This window comes from Eubalaena glacialis, chromosome 2 (genome assembly GCF_028564815.1).
Source record: "Eubalaena glacialis isolate mEubGla1 chromosome 2, mEubGla1.1.hap2.+ XY, whole genome shotgun sequence".
Taxonomy (NCBI): domain Eukaryota; kingdom Metazoa; phylum Chordata; class Mammalia; order Artiodactyla; family Balaenidae; genus Eubalaena; species Eubalaena glacialis.
Window position 1 is genome coordinate 190,666,750 of NC_083717.1, and position 22,863 is coordinate 190,689,612.

Here is a 22,863-nt window from a genome sequence, read left to right on the forward strand (position 1 = left end):
TCCTTCTGGAAGACACCTGGCGTCACCAGGGCCTGTGGGCTGGCCCCACGAGGGGTCTGGACCCCTCCTCCAGGGCCCCCAGAGCTTTCTGGAATCGGGTAGGCAAGCGGGTTCTGATAGGTTAGCTGGGAAGCCTCATTAAACATTGAAGCGGCGAAGCCCATTTGACGGCTGCCCGGCGTATCGGTTTCCCAGTGCCCAAGCCAGGCGGCTGAGGAAGGAGAGGTAAGTGGGCAGGATGCGAGCAGCGCGCCTGCGGACGGCGCCCCGGGGCCTGCCCGCAATGGTCAGCAGGGAGTGGACCTTCCGCTGCTTCTGCTGCTGCCACTGCGACTGCAGCGTGCTTTGCAGAGGGAGCTGTAGGTGCCGGGAGCCCCTCCCCCTCCCCCCTGCTCCTCCCGGGCCTCCCCTTGCGCTCCCAGGTGCTGGGGGAGGCGGGGCCGGAGCTCTGGGTCTTCTACGGCCTCCCTGTCACTGATGGTCAGAGGGCTGAGATGCTGTTCTGACCGAGGCCGTGCAGGAAGGGTGGGCAGACGCAGCAGCACGCGGGCTGGGCCGCGGCCAGTGTGGGCTCCGGTCCCAGCAGCCCCGTCCACTTGGGGTGCCTGTGGCCTTGGGAAATCGCTCACCCTTTCCAAGCCTCAGTTTCCCCGTCTATGACATAGGTCTGACAGGCTCTGCCCTGGATAATTGGGCAGATTAATCACGAAAATGACGCGAAGGTGCTTTGTCACACAGACAATAAATGTGTGACCGATTTTATTGCACTTTATTCTATTTGAGATTCTTTTCAAGGTGTGTAATGTGTTCTGAAAGGAGCTTATTAAGAAAGGGAGAAAAAATATTTTACTAGGATGATAATTGGCCTGAGGACCACAGCCTGAGTGGGACTAAGCAAGCTGGTTGGCAGCATCCTGGCCTGGAAGCCAAGAGACCTGGGTTCTAGCCCCGTTTACCCCTGTTTGGATGTTTTCTTGGGCAAGTCCCTCCCTTTCCCCTGGCCTCAGGATCCCTCTACGCCAGGAGAGGAGACCCTGCTTGCTAGCACCCAGGGTGGCACACAGGCTTCCTGCTGTCATTGTCAGAGTGAAAGGGCCTTTCCTCTCTGGTGTACCATGCTGGTGCTTAATTGCAAGGCTGGTAGGTGCTTCTTACTGTGTGGCCTTGGGCAGTTCACCCCTCTCTGAATCGCAGCCTTTGCATCTGCACGTGCTGACCTGGGTCTACAGGTCATTTCGACACTGGCCTCTTAGACACCGCTTTAACCACTGGTCACCCTGGGGTTGAGCCATAACTGGCGGGCCCGGGGATGAGGGTGTATTACAGGATTGCAGTGGATGATAAATCAGCTGGCCCTGGTGATCTGAGTAAAACAAAACAAGCTGCCTCACGTATCAGCCACTATGAGGCTAAATTCACTCATAAGGCCTGGCAGAAAAGGCACTAGAAAATGTACGCGGGGTAACTTTAAGCAAGCGATCAAACTGGCAGGGCGGCGGCAGTCGGGACTTGTCTGCTGCTGAGCCAAGCCCAGGAGGTGGGTTAAGCACCCCGCCTGGGCTTCCTAAGCACAGAGGTGGTGAGGCAGCTGTCTGTCTAACCAGAGCCGAGCATCAGCATGCTGGTGTGGACAGAGCCCTGGGCTGGGAGACACTTGTCCTGGGCGCTGGTCCCAGCTCTGCCACCAATTCCTGGGTGGCCTTGGCAGGGCGGCTCTGAAGACCGTGGCCAGGCCAGAGCTTAGGCCCGGATCACAGGCTCCGTTCCCACGTGTGTGTTTGCTTGCTTGGCAGCAGGAACCTAGACACGAGAAGGGGAGGCTGCACCCCATCTCAGAGTGTGACTCTGAGCCGGTCCAAAATGGAGGCACCTCTGGAGAAAGGAGAAGGAGTCGGCCAGAGAGATGGCAGAGGGGAAGGGGGCTCGAAAGGGCTTGGGGCTCTGCCCAGCCTGGGCCAGGTGGCTGTCACTTGCTGGCCAGAAATTCCATCAGGCATCACTGAGCAGGTGCTGGATCCTTGGTTTCCGGTGCTGCTGGGATCTCAGGTTCCATCTTTTCAGGAGGCCCAGGGGATGCCTTTCCTGTAGAGACTGCCTGGAAACCTGGCCTGTCCCTTCTGTCCCAGAGGAGCTAGGGGCTGGTGTCCCAGGGCCTCATAAATGTTAATGGGCAGCAGGAGGACGGCCTTTCTCATGAGAAGGTGTCCGCAGTGCTTATCTGCCTACCTCAGTGGTGTAACTTGAAGTGCAGTACCTGGGGCAGGAGCGGTAGGTACGGCCTCTGCCTGCCCTGCACAGCCAGACGCAGAGTGGAGTCGCAGTGGAGCGCTTATCCCCTCCGTGGGGACTCTTAGTCTTTTGTTTCTTTATTATAAGGTGATGCGTCCTGCTTGTGCAGAATTTGGAAGTTCAAAAAGAGGGGGGAAAATCCACAATCCACAGGTAGCCACTGTGAACATTTTGGTATATTTCCTTCTTTGTCCTTTTAAGTTGCAGAGATTCAGAAGTAGGAGATCCTTGGTTCCATCCTTCTCACTCTATAGGAAACTGAGGCCAGGAGCGGGAAGGGGCTTAACTACCTAGTGGCCGAACTCCAGCAAGAACCTGGGTCTCCCCGGCTCCAGACTCACTCCGAAGGGGGTTTGGACAAACTGAAACAGTCCAGGGAGGCTAGCCAGGAACGGGGAGGGACTGGAAAAGAGGAATGAGGGGCACCGGGAGGACTGGAGGGGGCGCACGAGCGCCGCTCTCCACTGTCCGGGCCCCTGTCTGGGCCTGACCGGCCCCAGTGCGAGCAGTGCCAGCAGGACGGGCTTCAGCCCACTGGGAGGTAGACCCCGGGCAGGCTCTGGGGTCTCTCCTCACTGCGGCCCTTCAGGCCCTGCACAGCTGAGAGCCTGTGACACAGATCTTTCTCCTGGGTCAGGAGCGTTCATTTGTGCTCACTTCACCCAAGCACTGCGTGGGCAGGGCACCTGCGTGGGGTCAGGCAGGATGGCGGCAGGCAGGCCGACCCACGGTCTCCCTCTCCAGAGGCCAGTGGGTGCTGAGAGTCTGCGGGGACTGGACTTGGGCCGGGAAAGGGTGCCAGGGCTCCCGCCGCCCCTCCTCCCCTTCACGGTCCCGCCCCTGTTGGACCCTCTTTAGGACCCTCTGCCTCTCTCCTCCCATCCGGTCTTCCCCACCCTTCCTTCCCCGGGAGGCGGAGGCGGAGCAGTTCAAGGACATGTGTCTAAGGGAGCTGAAGTCACGGCGGGTGGTAGAGGGCAGTCACTTGCTGTCCTCGGCTCGGGCTTTCTTAGGGTAAAATGCGGATGGTGCCAAGGCTCCCGGGATGAGTGTGAGGATTAAGTGAGTGACACTTGGGAGTCTCTGGCGCAGGACCCAGCACGCAGCATGGTGGCTGCCCGATAAACTTGAGTTCTGTCTTCCCACATCCCGTCCCCTCGAGTTTGCCAAGTGCCACCACCGCCGGCGACCACGGTGTCTCCCTGCTCGCTTATCTCCCGCTTGTGAGGCGCGTCCCCAGCTCGGCCGCGGCCTGTTTCCAGCGTGAGGGGAAGGCTCTAGAATGTGCCACCTGCACAGCCTCGGCAGTTGTTGGAGATCATCGGACAGTTTGCCTGGGGCCCGATCATTCATTTATTCAACAGATATTTGTCGAGTGTTGACCAGATGCCAAGAACTACGTTAAGTGCTGGGCACGTGGAGAGCAGGACAGTTACGTGCCTGGAGGTTAAGTCGGACGGCTGTGCGCCCGGGTCCTGGCACACACAGGCGCACGTAACACGTCCTAGGGGACGAGGAGCCTGGGCTCGCAGAGTCCCCGGGAGGAGGTGCGCCCTCTCAGCAAGGCTGGGGCGGGGCCGGGGGTCAGCCCCTTTGGGTCCCGTCTCCCGAAGCCTGACCCTGTGCAGCCAGATTTTCCTCGTCTGCTCTCCCCGGCCCCTTGCTGCTAAATGAGGGCAACGTTCCCGAGGACGATCGCGTCTCACGCGGGAATCTGCGTCACAGGTGGAGGCCGTGGAAGTCTTCGGGGTGCAGTACCCAGACCGGGCGCTCTCACCCCCCCTGGGAACAGCCCTGTGCCCTGTGGAGGGCGTGGGGTCATTCACGCCCTGCTCGCTGGTGAGGCCCCAGGTCTGACCTCAGTCCTCCCGGCCCCTCTCTCCCCTTCAGTCTGGCCTCCGGTCACTCAGTGACTCGCCCTAGGGCCCTCAGCTGCCAGCCCCCGTCTCTGGCAGCCTCCTCGCCCCCTCCCGGGCGGGCTCGTGGCCTGGGTCTGGCCAGCCTCACCCTCCCCTCTGGTTTTGTCTCTCCTTCCCGTTCCCCCACCTCGTGACCCCCAAGGGTGAAAGGGCCTCCTCTGAGTCACCAGCGTGTTTGTAGGAGTGGGTGTTTGATGGGCCTCCGACCTGAAGCTGGAACGTGGGCCTCGGGGGACAAGAAGTCACTCCTTCCCCAAGAAGCGTCGTGTCGGATCGACTCAGAGCGGACGAGCCTGCCTGTCCCATCCCCAGGCTTCTCGCTGTGGTCAGACAGGGGCTCCATCAGGCACGGGCCGCCCTCTGCCCTGGCCTGCCACCAGGGTGTGAGCTCCGATGCTGTGGGCTGGACCCACAAGACACCAGAAGCTCACAGGCACCCTGCTTCTCCCGATGTTGGGTCCATGTTCCACGTTAAATTTTCCTCTTTGTCATGTGTCTGTAGTGCAAATTAGGCTCTTTATTGTGACTTTGCAAAACTTGTTTGAAGTGAGTGAGAGAGAAGGGCGGGATCTATCTTAGTTGGAGCTCCCAGACTTGGCAAGCTTGTGACACCGAGCCCCATGGCCTTGGGCAAGCCCCCCCCCACCTCTCAAAGCCACCAGCACCCCTTCTCCGGGCGGCAGTGGGCCCCTGGTGCCGGCGGGGAGTAGTTAGCCTGGGAACTGTGCCTCAGTCGGCCTCCTCTCTGAACAGGCACGGACTTGGGGAGTCCTGTGTTTCTGTGGCTCACCTCTAGGTAGGTCTTATTTTCATCTGAGCGAGTTCAGTCCCATTCCTTCACCTGGGCTTGGTGATCACACGTTCCCTCAGACCTTCCCAACTCCATTTGATAAAATACGCCGAGTACCTGACGTGAGCCGGCCTTGAGCAGGGAGTGATGAGTGACAGGCGTGGTCTCTGCCCTCCAATCACTGTAATATCAGAAAGTGGTGTGGGAGAGGCCGAGCAGTGGAGGCGGGAGGATGTAGGGCAGGCTTCCTGGAAGAGGCAGCTATGGAGTTGGGCCTTGAAGACTTGGTAGGTGAGGAAGGTGTCCCGGGTGGACGGGGGCCACACAGAGACGGGGAGGTGGGGAGCACGGCAGGTGATCCAGGCTTAGTGACCAGGTGCAGAAGGCCTGCTGGGCGGTGAGTCCAGGAGAAGTGGCTGTGGGGATGGGCTGGACTCTAAACTCCATTGAGCTTGGACTTGACCCCATAAGGGTCAGGCTTGTGTTTTCCAGAGATCACATGGTCTGCAATGTCAGTGTGGAAGCTGGATGGGGAGAAAGGGGCGTGGGTAGAGGCAGAGGTCCCTTTGGTTGACTAAGGCACGGGTCCAGGAGAGATGCTGAGGCAGCCACGTGAGCAGGGAGAGGCATGTGGATTCTGCTGGGGTCTCAGACGCAGCAACAGAGGAGTTGGTAGCTAAGGAGATTGGGGGGTGGGCTGGCCTGCGGTGACTCGGGCACGGGACACTCTGCGTGTGTGGCTTATGATTGCACCGCTCGGAGAATCATGGGAAGTAACTTGGGACACGGGACAGACGGGAGTGATGACCAGCCGCCCGATGCTCCCGCCCTGAGATCTCAGCACAAGAAGCATCTACGATGGGCTCTGCCCAGGTTTCCCAAAGGCCCTAGACCGTTCTGGAGGGCAGAGCCTCCTCCCCGTTCTCCTCCCGCCTCTGCCAGTGGGGCACCGTGACCAGTGGGTGGAATGGGCCAGGAAGAAGGAGGCACGCCCTGCGCGACCCTGGACAGACCCCTCCCCTCTGAGACAGAGGGCCTGTGCTTCCTAATGCTAAGGACCCTCGTAGCTCAAAACATACCCACGTTTTCTGAGGTTAAGAAGAGTGGGAAGTGTTGTCTCTTCCTGCTCCGTAGTGTCTATAAAGTTCTAGCCGTCTCATTTTGAGATGCTTCACGCGCAGGGACTGGAGCCCCCTGAGAGCAGCGAGGGCTCCGCTCGGTCCTCCCACCCTGAGGAGGACAGGCCGGCCGGCTGAGGGCGTCAGGAGGCAGTCCAGGCCGGCAGGCGGAACAAGGGGCACAAGCGCAGGACCTACGCAGATCACGCCGTGGCAGCTGGCTGCCAGCGGGGGTCCTGACAGCTGGCGGGGCCCGGCCAGAGCGAGGGTGGGCTCCCGTCCTCAGATCAGGGGCCAGGCGGGGGCTCCAGGGCAGGGGCTTGGCCCCGGAAGAGGGGCAGATCCGGACGCGGGCACGGGCCCAGCAGCCGAGGCCGGGTCTTGGAACAAGGCAGGAGTCCGGCTGTCAGGCCTGAGCCCCAAATGCTGGGCTGAGTGGGTGGCACTGTCCACCGCGTGGACACCCGGCAGAGCCCGGGCGCCGTCTGAGGGCTGCAGCCCCTCACCCGGGACTCTTCTGGCCAGTCTGCCACCTGCACTCTTCATCCTACGGGCCGGTCTCAGCCGACACCACGGTGCGTTTGAATTTAAGAAAGAAAGTGGCGTTTTGCAGGTAGTCTGAGCCTGGTTCTCCTGCTTACAGGTGTGTCACTTACCCTTTCTGGGCTGTTCCCTCACCTGTTACAAGCCTTCCTGGGAGCTGTCCAGTAGGGTTGTGAGAATTAAAGTAACTGTAAATTAAATTAAGAAAAGTGCCTTGACACTGCTGTAAAGCAGTGTTCTCATATTCTTGCTCTGGTTTCCTGAGAACAAGGAGGGGAGGAGCCCTAAGGCCTGGGCCTCACGGAGTAGGAGAGAAAAGAGATCCCCTCCACCGTGGATTCTTTTTTTAATTAGGAATGTTTTTTCTTTATTAAACTTGAAAATTTTTCTAATGTCTATACTGGACATATTTACAGAAAAACCAATTTTTAGAAAGAGCGAAGTTGTTTTATGTTAAATAAATAAAGCAGAAAAAGCATGTTTAGAGACAGGAAAAGAAAACCAGTATTTATTTCACACCTACTATGTGCCAGGCCACCAGATATTTATGTAGTCACCTCTAAAGAGTACGCAGGCATCTTCTCTCCTGCCCGGCCCCTGAGTTCAGCAGTTGGCATTGGGCAAGGCAGGGTCAGGCAGGGCCACCCAGGGGAGAAATTTATCCTCAGGTGCTGGGAGGCCCTCCTCCCATCAAGCAGCTGGCCCACTGCCCACCATCTGGATCCTCCTCTTTCCCCAACTGAAGCATCCACACAGGGGTCCAGAAGCGGCAAAGCAAGGCTCACTGAAAACTTGATTGAAGCCCATACTGGGGCCTAGGACTGGGCACTGCCGAATATGGAAGCAAACTTCCGGCTTGGAAAGGACTGTCAAGCATAGAAAAGTAGAAAAGGATTCAACCCGTGTTGTCACACCTGGGGGTGGAAATCGGGCCTTCCTGGGTGGGTAGATTTGGGACCTCGGTGTAGGAAGGAGCCTGCGCCCTTGGGAGGTAAGGCTTGCATTGCGGGGATCATGCTAGGAGAGCCAGCCTGGAGGGCACCTGTGCTGAGCAGGAGCTTGCCCCAGAATCAGATGACCTGTTTCAGCTCTGAGATTCTGTTACTCTCTGGGCCGCTGTGCCCCTGACCCAGGGGACACCCTGCTAATCTCTCAGCTGTTTGAAGCACCTGTGGGAGAGGCCTTCTGCCCATCGTGGATTTTGTCGTACGCTGAGCATTACTGGCACCTCATCCTAGAGAGGAGACAATGCCCCTTCCCCATCTAGGCAGCGAGGCATGAGGCCAGCTTGCCCAGAGTCCCTCCCTCATTGCTGTGACTCTGCAGTTCCCCAGTGACACCTGAGCTGGCAAAGAGAAGGAACAATCGGCTCCTTCTCAGATTGGAGCAAAAGCCTGATTTTCCTGTGAATGTAACACAGCACCAGCCCCGGTCTGAACAGGAGGTACACTAGTCAGACCTCGCCTGCTCTGCGGCCCTGCCTTCAGGGTCAAGGGCAAGAATGTGGCCTGGAAGGCTCCACGGTTGCTCTGTCCTCTTCTGCCCACCCCACACCTCCAGACTCCTAGATGCAGGCAGGAGGGCGTCACATCGCGGTGAGGGGCACGGGCTGCGGCCCAGACCCGGTGCTGAAACCCCGGCTCTGACACATACCTGCTGTAAGGGTCATTCGCCTGCTCAAAAGGCGGAATAAAATGGATCTACTGGGTTTGGTGATTCCAAATTTTAGTTAAAACAGCTCTGTGGGACATGGAGAGGCCGGAGCCAGATGTTGAGGGTTGAGGGCACAGTGGCAAATGAGGAAGTGGCAACAGCAAGTGCGGTTTGAGAGGGAGGCCAGAGGGGTCAGGCGGGAAGGGGTGATTCTGAGCCGTGTGAAATGGCACCCCCTTTACTCGCGCCAAGGCAAGAGCCACAAGAACGGGAGAAGGAGGGATGACTGAGAGGATGAGGTGGGACAGGGTGTTGCAGGGCTGAGAACCAACGGTTGAGACCATCTCCGGTGGGACCGGAGGGCAGAGGCAGGGAGAGTCCCGGGGGTCCTTTCTTCTCTGTTAACCGCTGCTCTCTTGTGCTTCTCTGCCCCACAGGCTCCTCCAGCCAGCGTCAGGTGCAGAATGGCCCGTCTCCTGATGAGATGGACATCCAGAGAAGGTAACCCCCCAGCAGCAAGGGCCAGCCTGGAGGACACACCTGTGGCTGCAGCCAGGACTCCCAGAGAGACACGGGGGCGGGGGAACAGGCCTGACCAGAAAGGGAGGGCAGCCAGCTCATTGCCGCTTTGCCAGTGACCTGAGAGGGTGTGGTTTCACAGGGGGAGAGCTCGCCGACGCTGCAGCCGCGTGATCAGCCTGGCAGTGTCCTGTGTTGTTCACTTATTGAGCACAGCCCTCCTGGGTGTATTAGGAGGTAGTCATCTGGGGATTCAGTAACGTGGCCAAGGCTGTACTGCTGGAGATGGGCGGATGCGACCCGCCAGGCCTGTGCGACTGAGGCCCATCCTTGACCCCGTCCTGTGCTCTGTCCGAAGGCCTCGTGAGCCCTGGTCCTGCCACTCTCTCACTGGATGCCCTGGGTGGGTGCCACGGCCTCTCTAGAGAATCTTAACCCCCTGCCTGCTCACCTCCCGGCGGAGGTTAAAGCAGGCAGAGGCTGTGAGAGCACTTTGTGCGCCGCAGCTGCTCTTGGACAGCTGGGCCAGGGCTGCGCCGTAGTCCTCGTTAGGCCAGCCGGCCGAGAAGGCAGCGCCGGTGGGATTTGGGCCATAGGGTGACGCCCTGCCCCCCGGCCCCCTCCAGGGAGCTTCTTAAGTGTTAGAACTGGGAGGAAGGGCCAGTGCCATTGTCCTGAAGTTACAAAAGAGGTCGTGGTGGCCAAGGAGGGAGCAGCCCCCCCAGGTCACATTGCCAGGTAAGGCAGCACCAGGGCTTGAACCTGATCTGTGCCGCCTGGGTGGGGACTCAGCGTCTCTGAGGGGCTTGGAGTCCTGGCTCTGTAGGAGCCGTGCTGCGGAGGCAGGCCTGGGGCCTGCGTCCTCACCCAGGTCAGCGGGAGAGGGCGTGCCTCCAGGGGCCTGTGGTGAGACTCAGGTAAAGCCCGGGACCGGGAGCTGGGGAGGCCGACATCCCCACCCTCACCTGGCTGTGAGACTCTCTCAGGGGGTTCTCTTCTCGAGCCTCTGCCCTGCTCTGAGCGCCTTCCGGCCGCCATGGTGTACTTTGTGACCTTGGGCCAGTTACTGCTCTAGGCCTCGGCTTCCTGTTTGAAGGTAACAGTGTTAACGAAGGAAAGATGGGAATATGCTTCCCAGACTCAGGTTGGAGAGGTTCCTTTTTTTTTTTTCTGGCTTTTTAACAATTTATTTAAAATTTTAAAAATCAAATATACCATTTTAGCCATTTTTAAGTGTACAGATCAGTGGTATTAAGGACATCCACGTCGTTGTGCAACCAGCATCATCACCCATCCACAGAATGTTTACATCAAACATGAAACTCTGTCCCCATTAAGCACTGACACCCCATTCTCCCTCCCCTCCACCCCTGGCAAGCACCTCTGTACTTCCGATCTTCGTGAACTTGACTCCTCTCAGGACCTCATGTGAGTGGAATCATACAGTATTTGTCCTTTTGTGACAAGCTTTTTTTTTCTTAACTGTGGTAAAATACACATAACATAAAATTTACAATCTTAACCATTTTTAAAGTGTACAGTTGAGTGGTATTAAATACATTCGTATGTTGTACAGCCATCACCACCATCCATCTCCATAACTCTTTCATCCTATAAAACTGAAACTCTATACCCGGTAGACATTAACTCCCCCCTCCCCCCTCCCATAGCCCCCGGCAGCCACCATCCTACTTTCCGTCTTTATGAATTTGACTGCTCTGTGTACCTAATATAAACAGAATCATACAGTAAGTCTTTTTGTGACCGGTTAATTTCACTGAGCATAATGTCTTCAGGGTGCATCCAGGCTGTAGCATATGTCAGAATTTTCTAACTTTAAAAAAAAAATTTTTTTTTCTTCCTTTTTAAAGTGTGTAATATTCCATCGTATGTATAGACCACATTTTTCTTATGTTTCTTGCTTTGACATTTTGGCTATTGTAAATAATGCTGTTAGGAACACGATTGTCCAGTGGATGCAGGTGGCAGCCTGGCAGCAAGTGGCCAAGACCAGTTCCCCTGACCTCAGAGGCTCCTTTTTATTAATTCCACTGGCCTGTCTTCTAGCATCTCAGGAGTATAACATATTGCAGTTTACAAGGGGCTTTTACACACTTTGTCTCATTTTAATCCTCACATTAGCCGTCAGGGGTTGTTACTACCCGTACTGTTTCTCACATGAGCCAACTGAAGCTCAGAGAACAGAAATGACTTGCCCAAAGTAAGCAAAACTTAGAAGCAGAACCAGAACTGGCCCCAGCTCAGCCCTGTGCCAGGTCCCAGGGCTGCCTCCACCCAGAGAAGGTCCTGGGTCCTAAACAGACCCTGCAGTTGCGCTCTCAGAACTGGTGAAACACCCCGCACTTTATCTAACCCCACCCCCCAAGTCCAGTGTTCCAGGCCACTGGCTGCAGAGGGCCATTCAGTTTTGTCTGCAGTCGACTGTGCACGGACCAAGCGACCCCGGGAGGTCAGTCTGTGAACCACAGGCATCAAACTGCAGAGCAGGGATCCTACTCCCCCTGCATCCCTGGCAGTCACCACGGAGGGGGGCCCAGAAAGAGAGGAACTGCGTGGTGCCCAGCAGTGAGGTAGGGACTCTTTAGTGTCAAAAGGGTCTTTTTCATTATTTTTTAGATCTCGGGCATAATCCTCACAAGAACCCCATGAAACAGGTGTTCTTATGCTTATTTATGGAGAGGAATCTGAGGCCCAGGAAAGGGAAATGACTTGCCTGTAATCACAAACCAGTGAATCCCAGAACGGGAACCAGAAAGCTCTCTACCTCTAAATGACCTTGCAGTAAACTCCGGGTCCCACGTGACCTTCCTCCAAGGTGAAAGCAGCTGGGCAGCCCCGTGTCGCTATTCCACACAAAGCGTGTACTGAGCAGCTGCTGCATGCACACCGGGCCCCAGCCCCAGACGTGAGTGCGCTGTAAACCAGCGGAGCAGACGCATGGCCCACAGCCTCTCGCCCTGGGGGCGCCCTCCCGCAGTCAGAGCGCTGCTCAGCCCCGCGCCCCATTACAGGCCTTCAGAGTTGGCTCTCAGCAGTTGACGCCCTGCTGCCACCCGGGCCCACATGACTCCTCGAGCCCCTCCTGCCCCAGCATCTCAGCCCCAGGTTCTCTGGATGTGTTTGTGGGTCAGTGTCTTCACTTATCCAACCTAGAAGAGCAACCCAGGGCCGCTCATGTGAGGAGCTAGGAGGTTAGTCCCCGCAGAGGTAGACCCCGCACTACAGCGCAGGCTCCCAAATGGCCCTCCAGATGGAGGCCAGGCCGCAGCTGGATCAGTGGGAAAGGAGGAGGACGGGTAGCCTTAGTGTCTGCTTCTCTCCCAGCCAACGATGCCTGGCAGTTGTTCCAGGAAACTGAGCCAGGTGCGGTAAGAGTGGGTGCCCCTGAGGTCGAGTCTGTTGTGGCCATAGGCCCCCAAAAGCCAGGCGCGCTTGTCCAGCCTGGGGGAGAGCTTGGTCTGCCCAGGCGTCTTAAGACTCAGCGGGCTGCCGGCGCTCCCCTGTACTCTGCCTCTGGAAGCGGGGCGGCAAGCCCAGCAGCCGGAGCCCAGGGTGGGACGAGGCGAGCTCGTTGCTGAGCCCCCGGGGGCGCCGGTGAAGCCCAGCTCTACAGCCTGGGCTCCGGCGCGGAGCCGCGCTGCTCTCGCTGCAGGAGGTCGGACCCGCTCTGCCGTGTTTGCTTTTCAGACCGGTGATGGAGCAGCAACGCCAGGAGCCTCTGGAGAGAAGAGCCTCCGCCACAGGTGAGCGCGCCGCACCCCTGCCCACTGGCAGTCCCCCCTGGACGGCGCCCCGGGGCCCGCTGGGAGCGCTTCGGCCGGCCGCTGGCTGCACAGGCCTCCGAGCGCGGCAGCCACGCCCGGTGAGCGTGGGGAAGCGAGGGAACAGAGCAGGACTGCGGGGTTAGCTCAGCTTGGTCCAGCCTCTGGTCCTCCCCCGACTCATCCCGGAGTAGAGCGTGTCTCAGGCCCTGGACTAAGTAAGGGCTGAGGACACAGCGGGGGACGAGGTGGATGCGCCCCCTGCCCCAGGGAGCCCACTGTCCAGTCAGGGACACAGACTGATGACCCTGGATCACCGCGGGGCGCATGCCCTTACCGAGTCAGTGCAGGGGTGGAGGCACGTGGAGGGGGCCCCGGCTGCCCTGGGGGTCAGAGAAGACCCCAGGGGAGGGGTGGCTTCAGTCCTGAACGGTGACTGGAACTCAGCACAGTAAAGCAGAGGGGTTTTCTGGAAAAGGGTAATGTTGATTAGTAAGCGTGGGACTTCATCACTTACAGAGTACTTCCACGTCCTTCGTTTCACTTAATTCTCTCGAGCCCTGTGAAGTAAGCAGGTGAATGTTTTCCTGTCTTACTGATGAGGACACCGGGCCCCAGCTGGTTGCAGAAGCCCCCCGCTCATGGAGGTGCTGGCTGGTGCCGCCCCCTCTCAGCTAGGCTGCTGCACCCCTCGGGCTCCTGCCCCGCTCTGCCCCACTCCTGCGTTACTAATGCGGGTCTCACCCTGTCACCGGGTCACCCTTCTCCATCACTCCTGAGCAACCTGGGTCCTTGGCACGGGCTGCAGGTGTGCAGGCCCGGTCCCCGCAGACCCGCTGCCCTGCGTACTCCCTCCCAGCGGCTCCTTCAGTTCCCGCAGGGCCTCCTCCTCCCTTGCACGCACTCACCCTTCACCAAGCGTCACTCCTGCTCTTCTGTCCTGTCCCAGCACAGTCATTACTTCCCCAAGGAAGCCTTCCACGGACTTCTGGTCAGGTTGGAGCGCCTCCTCACAGGCCAAGGTGGCCCTGTGCACCTGCCCTTGGTGGCACTTGTCACCCTGCCGCAGTGACAGTTCTGCATTCATCCGTGTGATTGGTTTGCTGCTACCAGGCCATGAGCACCGTGAGCAGGGAGCCTGTGGCCGTTTGTCCCCAGCGCCCTGCACAGGGCCAGGCCTGCAGCGGAGGCTCGGGCGTTGGATGGTGGGTGGGGGACAGGGGACTGCCCAGCACGCAGCAGTGCTCCTGGACAGATGCCCTGGTCTGCCCTGTGACCCACAGCTGCCTGCTGCCGTCCCCAGAGGCCAAGGGGCAGTCACAGTTGTATCTTGGGGACTAACAATTGCTGATGCCCAGGGGGGTGCTAGGAGCTGAGGAGAAACAGAGAAGGAAAAAAAGATACAATTCGTGCCACCAAAGAGCTTCTTGTCCCACTGGAAGACCACAGTTGAGCAAGAGAAAGTTAGCGGAGCTCAAGGGCTGTTAAGCAAGTATGTGACGCTGGGTCCAGCCCGGCCCCCGAATGTAGGGAGAGACTGGAACATCGCCAGGTGCATCCTGCGGGGGCTTCCTGGAAGAGGCCACCTTGAGCTGTTCCTCGTCCCTCAGGGCAGTAGGCTGCCCTCTGTCCCTGCTCCCGGGGAGGCGCCCTCTGGGGGCTGGGCACTCACTGAGCCCACTGTTGTTTCAGGACCCACCCTCCCAGCGGGGCACCCCTCCGCTGCAGCCGGCGCCCCCCTCTCGTGTAGCGGGCCTCCACCCCCACCCCCACCCCCTGTCCCGCCTCCACCCACAGGGGCCGCCCCCCCTCCCCCGCCCCCACTGCCAGCCGGAGGAGCCCAGGGCGCCAGCCACGACGAGGGCTCCGTGTCCGGCCTGGCCGCCGCCCTGGCTGGGGCCAAGCTGAGAAGAGTCCCGCGGGTAAGTGTCCCGGGCCCCGGCAGGCGGGTGGGCGGGCAGGGAGGACCAGGCTGGGGGACGGGTTTCTAACTGGCGGAGGGGCGGACCCTTTCCCGCCGTGGGGGGGAGCACAGCGCCGCCCTCCCCAGCCAGACGGCACCTCCCGCCTCCTCGGTCACAGTTACCCGGTTACTGAGACCACTGGGACAGGGCTGCGTGTGAGCCGTAAGGTGCCTCCCGTTACGTGACCTGCTGCTGGTCCTTTACAAGCGAGGCAGGAGATCTCCGCCCTCGTAGATGAAGAAACCGAGGTGCAGGCATAACAACTTGTTCAAAGCACGCAGGTCATCAGTTGCAGTTTGGACTCAGGCCCTGGGTCTCCTGCATTTAAGTCCACCAGCTCCCTCAGGCTCAGCTGGCCCTCCCAGCCTTCCGTAGTGTCCTGGGAGGTGGGGCTTCTAGAAGGCCGTTCGTGTGGCTGTGGGATTAGGAGCACCTGGGATACGGAACTGTGCCTCCTCCCCCCTCAAGCCACGCTGGCCTTGGCAAGGGTGCTGACCGTGAGCCAGCGAACCTGGGGCGTGCCTGCAAACTGTGACCCTCCAGCCCCGGTCGCTCTCTGGACTCCAGCTCTGCCACCAGCAGGTGGGGTTGGGGGACTAGATGGCCTCGGCCTCTTCCAGCACTGCCATCACACGTGGCCCCGTCTCCCCTCGAGTGACGTCCTGCCACGGACACCAGACTGAAGCGCTTCGTCCTCTCCCCTTAGCCAGAAGATGCGTCCGGAGGCTCCAGTCCCAGCGGGACCTCGAAGTCTGACGCCAACCGGGCAAGCAGTGGGGGTGGAGGAGGAGGCCTCATGGAAGAAATGAACAAGCTGCTGGCCAAGAGGTGAGTGTTTAGGCTTCCCCCAAACCCAGCCACTTGTCAGGAGCTCCTGTTCCTCAGTGGAAAGAAGCCTCGCCTGGCCCGAGGACCCATTGTCCCCTGGGTTCAGCCAAGCAGGGGGGACTGTTCGTCAAGTTTTCCCTTCTCCAGGGGTCAGTCTGAGACATCAAGCCAAAAGGAGTCCTCTAAACTCTAAATCCTTCCTCATTTCAGTTTAACAAGTATTCGTTGAAACATCTGCCATGTATCAGCCTTGTCCTGAGCAGAGAGAAATTTGGAGATCATTTCAGAGATAAATTCCGAGGGAAAAGGAGTATTCCCAGCGGTGAACGTATGATGAAGGGGCCCGTCCTGTGGGGGCCATTACGGAGGACTCAGGAGAAGGGGTGCTGAGGTGGCAGGAGCCCAGAGGACGTTACCCCTCGGGGACGGAGCAGCAGTTCCCTCCCCATCACGCTCGGCTCTGCGGCCTCCGCCTCCGTCCTCACCGGCACATGCGCCTCCAGCTTGCCCAAGGCCATCAGCCTGTCACTACGGCTCTTGGTTGTTCCCCAACTGAATCCCAAGCAGATGGAGAGATCAGACAGCTCCCTCTCAGAAGGGTCGCAAAAGCTTGGGTCTTACTTGTAAATGCGGTGTGGCAGCGGGAATGCCCTGATGGGGTTCCCAGGGCCATGGCTCACCCGGGCACCAGAGGACCCAGGAGTGGGCCTCACCTGTCAGCATGCTCCTTGTTGTCCAAGAAAAGCAACGGCGGGGGCCTTGCTCCCCCGTGACCCCTCCTGCCTTCTCTCAGTCTCCAGGCTCTTCCCGCTGCCCCCGTGGCGGCTGACCCTGGGCGAGCGCTTTCTGTGCCGGGTCTTCAGTAAACCCACATGGCCCTGCGAGGACACGGGGGAGACAGAGGCCCCCAGGGTGCAGGTAGCTTGTCTGGCACATCTCGGCGGGGCCGGCCCAGGGCCCTGTGTGCCCAGCAAGGGAGCACACGGGGAGGGGAGCAGCCAGGTGGGTCCACATGCCGTGACTAGAGGTGAGCCGGTGACTGCGGCTGCGCAGTGCAGAGCAGCTCCAGGGAGCCGGGGCGCTTCACGGAGGAGGTCCCGCGCGTCCTCTGGGCCGAGGCAGCAGCGGAGAGCGATCCGTGCAGAGGAGGAGCGGAGGTGGGTGCGGTGGGCAGAGTTACACCACCTGGAGAGGCTGGGACACCCCCCCAGAGCCCAGGACCTGGAGGAGGTGGACCAGAACGCAGGCTAGAGGGGAGAGCCTCGTGTGCTTGTGCGTTAGATTCCATTCCAGAGGGGCCTCGCATAAAAATAGAAGATTCTTTAAAAGAGAAAATGTTCACACTCTCCCCAAGTCCAACACCAGTGCGTTCCCAATAACAGCTTGGCCTAGATGGTTTAGACCGAACGGAGAGGAAGTTTCTGAGAACAGGAAAAGGCCGGCGTGCCAGGAGCCAGTGAGACGCCAGAAGCTGGTGGCAGAGCCGGGCCCACCGAGAGCACTCACCCTGCACGACCGGCAAGGGGCAGTCACGCTGCTCTTTGAAGCCCACCTCGGCGCAGGATGCTGGGTGGAGCCTACAAGGAGATGCGCTCCAGGGCTGCTTTTTTTTTTTTTAAAGAAGATCTCTACTTCCACTTTGTACAGACAGCTAATTCTCTACCTTAATGAGTTTGCGATGCTATAAAAAAAAATCATGATGCATGGCTTATAAACAGAGAATTTTATTTCTCACAGCTCTAGAGAAGTCCAGGACTAAGGCACTGACAAAGGCAGTGTCTGGTGCGAGCCCACTGTCTGGTCCATAAATGGCCATCTCTCTGCTGTGTCCTCAACATGGTGAAAGGAGCAGGGAGCTCTCTGGGGTCTCTCTTATTTTATTTTATTTTTTTTGCCTAGGCTCTTGTTAAAGTCCTTTTTTTTTTTTTTAAATTGGGGTGTAGTTGTTTTACAATGTTGTGTTAGTTTCTACTGTACAGCGAAGTGCACTTCCCAGTGCTATACAGCAGGTTCTTATTAGTTATCTATTTTATACATATTAGTGTATACATGTCAATCCCAGTCTCCCAGTTCATCCCACCACCCCCTTCTCCCCTTGGTGTCCATACGTTTGTTCTCTACGTCTGTGTCTCTATTTCTGCCTTGCAAATAGGTTCGTCTGTACCATTTTTCTGGATTCCACATATATGCGTTAATATACGATATTTGTTTTTCTGACTTACCTCACTCTGTATGACAGTCTCTAGGTCCATCCATGTCTCTACAAATGACCCCATTTCGTTCCTTTGTATTAGGGCTTCTTTTTCTTATCTGTCAAACAAGCACAGTGACAGAGCTTAGCTGATCAAAAGTCCTTGCGGAGTTGCTGCCTCCTCAGGTGCTGAGGCCTGTCCCGGCAGTGGACCAGGCGGGGGAATCGTGTCGCTGGGAGCTGCTCGATGCCAAGCGTGTCCACAGACACTCAGCACAGGGAATCTTCACAGGCCTGGAGGGGCCTGGTCTGCTGCGTATCCTTAAAAGATTAAACGCAGGCTCTGGGTAGGAGCAGAATGTCACGGGCGCCGTGGCAGTAGCAGGCCAGGCAGGAGCTGGTGGTGCTTGCACGCAGCATTGGGAGTGAAGACGGGCCAGACAGCCCAGAAACAAGTGCAGAGCCAGAACTGAGCGGGCACACTGCCATGAGGAAGAAGTCGGGGATGAGTCCCGGGTTTCTGGGAAGTGCCATGGGCGGGTGGACCTGTCCTTCCCGGGATGAGAAGATGAGGAAGGAGCCCCCCGGGGCCGGTCCCTAGACAGGGACAGCCAGCCGGTAGCCCTCACCCCCTTGACGGACAGCTCACCTCGTGAGCTCTGAGAGCTTTGTGTTCTGGCGGCTTCACCGAGTTGAGAACCCCCAGGGCCGGATCTTTGGAGAGTAGGAAGGGTATGTGTGTGGATTTGGGAATTAGCCAGAGGTAGGCCACCACTGAGGCCGGAAAAGAGCAGCGAGTTTTCAGAGTGTCTGAGAAGGGGGCTCATCCCTGTGGGGAGGTGCGCGCCGTGACTAGAGGGCGTCTGTTGGGTTCTTTCCTTCCTGCGCACGTGCCGCTCTTCGTGGTGTCCAGGTCGGGGAGGACATGGCTGCTGAGCTCTGAGGGAGGAGGAGCTTTGGGGTGATAGGGAAAGGCTTCCTCCTCCGTCCCACAGGCGGCCTGCAGACGGGATGCCCCCAGCCTGACCTGTGGCGGGGGCAGCTCTCCTGCCCCTCGCGGCCAGGCCTTGAGCGTCCTGGGAGAACAGCGGCTACCCGGCCGAGCCCAGGTCCCCGGGGACCTGGACCGGGTGCAACCAACCTCCTCGGCCTTCAGGTGCTGTAGACAGAGATGGGGTGTCCCCCACCCCCCCGCCCAGACCAGTTTTGTGTCCAGGGTCCTGGGACCAGCACAGAAGGCCTGGACACTCACCCAGGCATCGCCACGGGCCAGATGGGTGCCTGGACAAGTCACCTCCTTCACACGAAACAGGGGTTGGGCCCCAGCAAGGAGTCTCTGAGGACCAAGCTGTGTCTGCACAGAGGCGACGTCTGCTCTGTGTGGAAACCTTCAGGGCTGATTGTATCTTCTCCCTCCTTGTGTTAGGAGAAAAGCAGCCTCCCAGACAGACAAGCCGGCTGATAAAAAGGAAGACGAAAGCCAAACGGTAAGCACGCCCCACGGCCAGCCCACTCCGGCTTCCCCAGAGGTGTGAACAGAGCAGGCCTGCGGGACACCGTGTTTGGACATACACGTGGTAGATACTTCGCCGGGTGATTTGTAGGAGGGCAGGGGGACACACAGGAGGGGGTGGTGCAGGGGGAACAGGGCCTGTGGGCGCTCACATCCGTCCCCGCTGCACCGGGTGGCAGGCCTGTGCTCACGGAGCATCTAGCAGACACTGCTCTGCTTTGGAGCTCGCAGCCTCGCAGGGAAGGCAGGTAAGAGAGAAGCAGGACCCGCCTGGGAGCGCCTTGAGGGAAAGGCCTGGAGGCTGGGGAGCTCAGAGGGGCCAGCAGACAGATCTCCTCAAGGGACTCGGGGGTTGGAGAGTACAATCGCAGTAGGCAATGTCTGCTTGAAGACTAGGGCAGTTATTATTTTCAAATTATTTCTATTCTTGAAAGGCTTCACTTGAGTCCGTCGATTCCAGCAGGAGCCGCAGGTGAGCTGGGCAGAGGAACCCGGCGCTCTGGCTCTTGTCCCGAGGGGGTCCTGGAGCCTAGTCTATCCACACAGATTCCAAGCGCCCGCCGTCACTTAGGGTGGCTAACACCCTTTCCCTCTGTGTTAAGCTTTCCCTGTAAAAATAGACTCCTACTGAAACGGCTAAGTTTAGACCTTAACTACAGATGGCATACAGGTTGCATCTCGGTGGCAGGAGACAGAAGAAATATTACAACCACCAGGCGCCAGGGTACCGTGCCACCCCCGTCAGCAGGGCAAGGCTTACCGGGTGTGACCCCAGGGCTCCAGCCCTGCCAGCGGTCCTCCCTTCCCCTGATCCCCCCACCTGGCACATGCAGTCCCCTCGGCCCCAGTAGCTAACTCCTCCTCGGCCTGCACTTCTCTGCGTAAACAGCACTCCCTGAGAAACAGGCTCCCGACCTCCAGGCTAGTAAGGCTGTCTACTCTTTGGACCCTGGGTCCCTCTCCCCACCAAGCTTCTCCTCTGCCCTTAGCACACACATTTTTGCTTGTTCAGACTCGCTCTTTCCTGCTGGATCGTGAGCCCTGTGAGGACCAGGCGTGCATATTCCACTGTCCCCATGCCGTGCACAGAGTATGGAGTTCATCCAGCTAACTCCCCACTAATTTCTCAAACTGCAGAGGCCTGTCTGGCCAGGAGCCCAGGAATAATTACAGGTCTCCAAAGGCGGCAGCCGGTTCCCGCCATCACAGCTCCAGCCCCCATACCCAACCTCCCTACTCCCTGGTCTCCAGGAAGAGTGGGTTTCAAATCCCAAGGACCCAGGAGAAATCTTTGACCCCAAGGGTAGAGTTTTCTTCCTCTGACTCCCCTTTTTCTTTTCTTTCCTTTTTTAAGAAACCTCCTGGTCACTGGGAGTTCTGATTGCCTTGGTGCCCCACAGTCAGGAGGCCCTGCCCACCCGGGAGCAGCCTCTTCCAGGGCAGGGCTAGGGCAGTTCCACGCACCAGAGCAGGTGCCACGTGGACAGAGACACTGGAGACTGGCTTTTTTCTTTTCTTTTTTCTCTTTTTTTTTTTGGTTTTTTGGCCACGCTGTGCGGTTGGCGGGATCTGAGTTCCCCGCCCAGGCATTGAACCCGGGCCCTCAGCAGTGAGAGCACCGAGTCCTAACCACTGGACCGCCAGGAATTCCCTGACTTTTCTTTTTTATACTTTTCAGTGTTTTCCAGATCCTCTTCATTGAACGTGTACTAGGTTTATAATTAATGAGAAACAAGTAAGCATTAGTTAAAGAAGGAAGGCGCCCCAAATGTGGAGTCAGGTGGCTCAGGCGGGTGCTCTGCCACTTGCCACAGGCCAGTCATGTCACTGCCCTAAGGACGTGTTCCATGGCATGAAAACACAGCCCCCAGGCGCTGGGCCGGCAGCCTCGGGGCTCTACAGCTGGGGCAGGGGTGTGGGCGCAGAGCCCCGTGCGCTGGGAGGGAGGATTCTTATTAACTGTTTTTGAAATAATAATAGGATGACACAAAACAACTTTCTGATTTTTTTCAGTTACTCTAACTTCACCCATAATGACTTTCATTCTTGCCTGTTTCCTCTGGGCCCTGGTCCCCATGCATATGTGTTGATTTATGTAATTTCATTTATTCCACTCTCTCTTTAAACGAGAGCCCTCAGGAGACTTGTCCTGAGCCCCACGCCTAGCACATTCTTTTGCCCCTGGACCAGCAACTCCCAGGTTCATTCAGTCACCACGCAGATACAGGGTGGGGGGTTCCTGATAGGTGCCAGGTCTGCTCTCGGTGCGGGACCAGGCGTGAGCAGTCGTGGTCCTGGCTCTCACAGGCTTGCGCTAGGTGGAGTGGGCGTGGTGGGTCCTGATTGGAGGGCTGAGCCTGGAGTCCTGGCCTTGGAGGTGGCCATGAGCGTCCGAGAGCCCTCACCCCAAGCCTCGGGCGGACCGGATGGGAAGCAGAGTTGACATGGGCGGCGGCGGAAGGCGATTCTTGGCTTTGGTCAGCATTACGCTAGTTCCGTCTCGTCAGGTCGCCTGGCTTTCTGGTCAAAAGCTCCGGGTAGCAATTGTATGTGCTTTGCTTGAGAAAAATGGAGGAATTATGATTACTTAATAAATGCCATTTTCCTACGAGTGTAGAATCTTTCCAAAATATGTGTGATAATAAACGTCAGCTTGTATTACTGCTGCATTACTCACCTCCATTACAAGTGTCGCCACAGACTTACTCCACGGGCAGAGCAGACACGCGCGGGCCGCCTTCGTGGGGCCCCGCTGGGGGCCAGGCGCTGGGGGTCCTGGGTGGATAGGACACGGCCTCTGTGCTCAAGGGAGGACACAAGAAGCCGACTGTTGACAAAGAAAGTGCTGAGGGCAGAGACGGAGCACCAGGGCCCAGAGCCCTGCGAGAGCTCCCAGGACAGGCAGCATCTGCCCTGAGTTCTGAGAGGAGCGGGCGTGCAGGACAGAGACGCGCAGCGGCCGTGTCTGGGGGATGGTGGGGCGCATGGGCGGGCGGCCGGAGGCTCGGGGCTCCGCCTGGACCACTGGTCAGCAACATTGATGAACTCGTAGGCTGGTTGGGCTAAAAATAACCTTTAGAGCATTCTGAATTCTTTTTTTTTTTTAATTTTTGGCTGCATTGGGCCTTCTTTGCTGCACGCGGGCTTTCTCTAGTCACAGCGAGCAGGGGCTACTCTTCGTTGCGGTGTGCGAACTTCTCGTTGCGGTGGCTTCTCTTGTTGCAGAGCGCGGGCTCTAGGCACGCGGGCTTCAGTAGTTGTGGCGCATGGGCTCAGTAGTTGTGGCTCGTGGGCTCTAGAGCACAGGCTCAGTAGTTGTGGCGCACGGGCTTAGTTGCTCCGCGGCATGTGGGATCTTCCCGGACCAGGGTTCGAACCCGTGTCCCCTGCATTGGCAGGCGGATTCTTAACCACTGCACCACCAGGGAAGTCCCTACATTCTAAATTCTTAATGCTTCCTCCTCTCCTGTGAAAGAGCAGTGAAGTGCCGGGGTCCCTAGGACTCAGGCTGTGTCCGTGCCCAGCCTTGACCAGCAGGGCTGACCGGAAGCGGGCTCCTCCCAGGGCTGCGGAAGGTCCCGGTGGACAAGGGGTGGCAGCGCCTCGTGAGGGACAGTGAGCCTGTGGGCAGCGCCGGGCCCAGGGCCCAGGCCACGTCCACTGTGTCTCCCTGCAGCCTTCTCCTTCCCTGACTTCCGTGGGGTGGACCACCTCCCCACCACGACCTGGGGTTTTCATTGGTGAATCGTATTTG

At 58.3% G+C, this 22,863-nt stretch overlaps 1 protein-coding gene across 4 annotated transcripts in view; it reads left to right on the forward strand.

Moving 5' to 3' along the window:
* Positions 1-22,863, forward strand: part of EVL (Enah/Vasp-like) — a 157,529-nt gene that overhangs the window by 126,101 nt on the left and 8,565 nt on the right. For all 4 annotated transcript variants that reach the window (XM_061181246.1, XM_061181248.1, XM_061181247.1 and 1 more), the window contains exons 4-8: positions 8,750-8,813; positions 12,540-12,595; positions 14,306-14,535; positions 15,284-15,405; positions 19,023-19,083. In XM_061181246.1, coding sequence (XP_061037229.1) covers positions 8,750-8,813; positions 12,540-12,595; positions 14,306-14,535; positions 15,284-15,405; positions 19,023-19,083 — 533 coding nt within the window. The remainder of the gene's footprint in view (positions 1-8,749; positions 8,814-12,539; positions 12,596-14,305; positions 14,536-15,283; positions 15,406-19,022; positions 19,084-22,863) is intronic.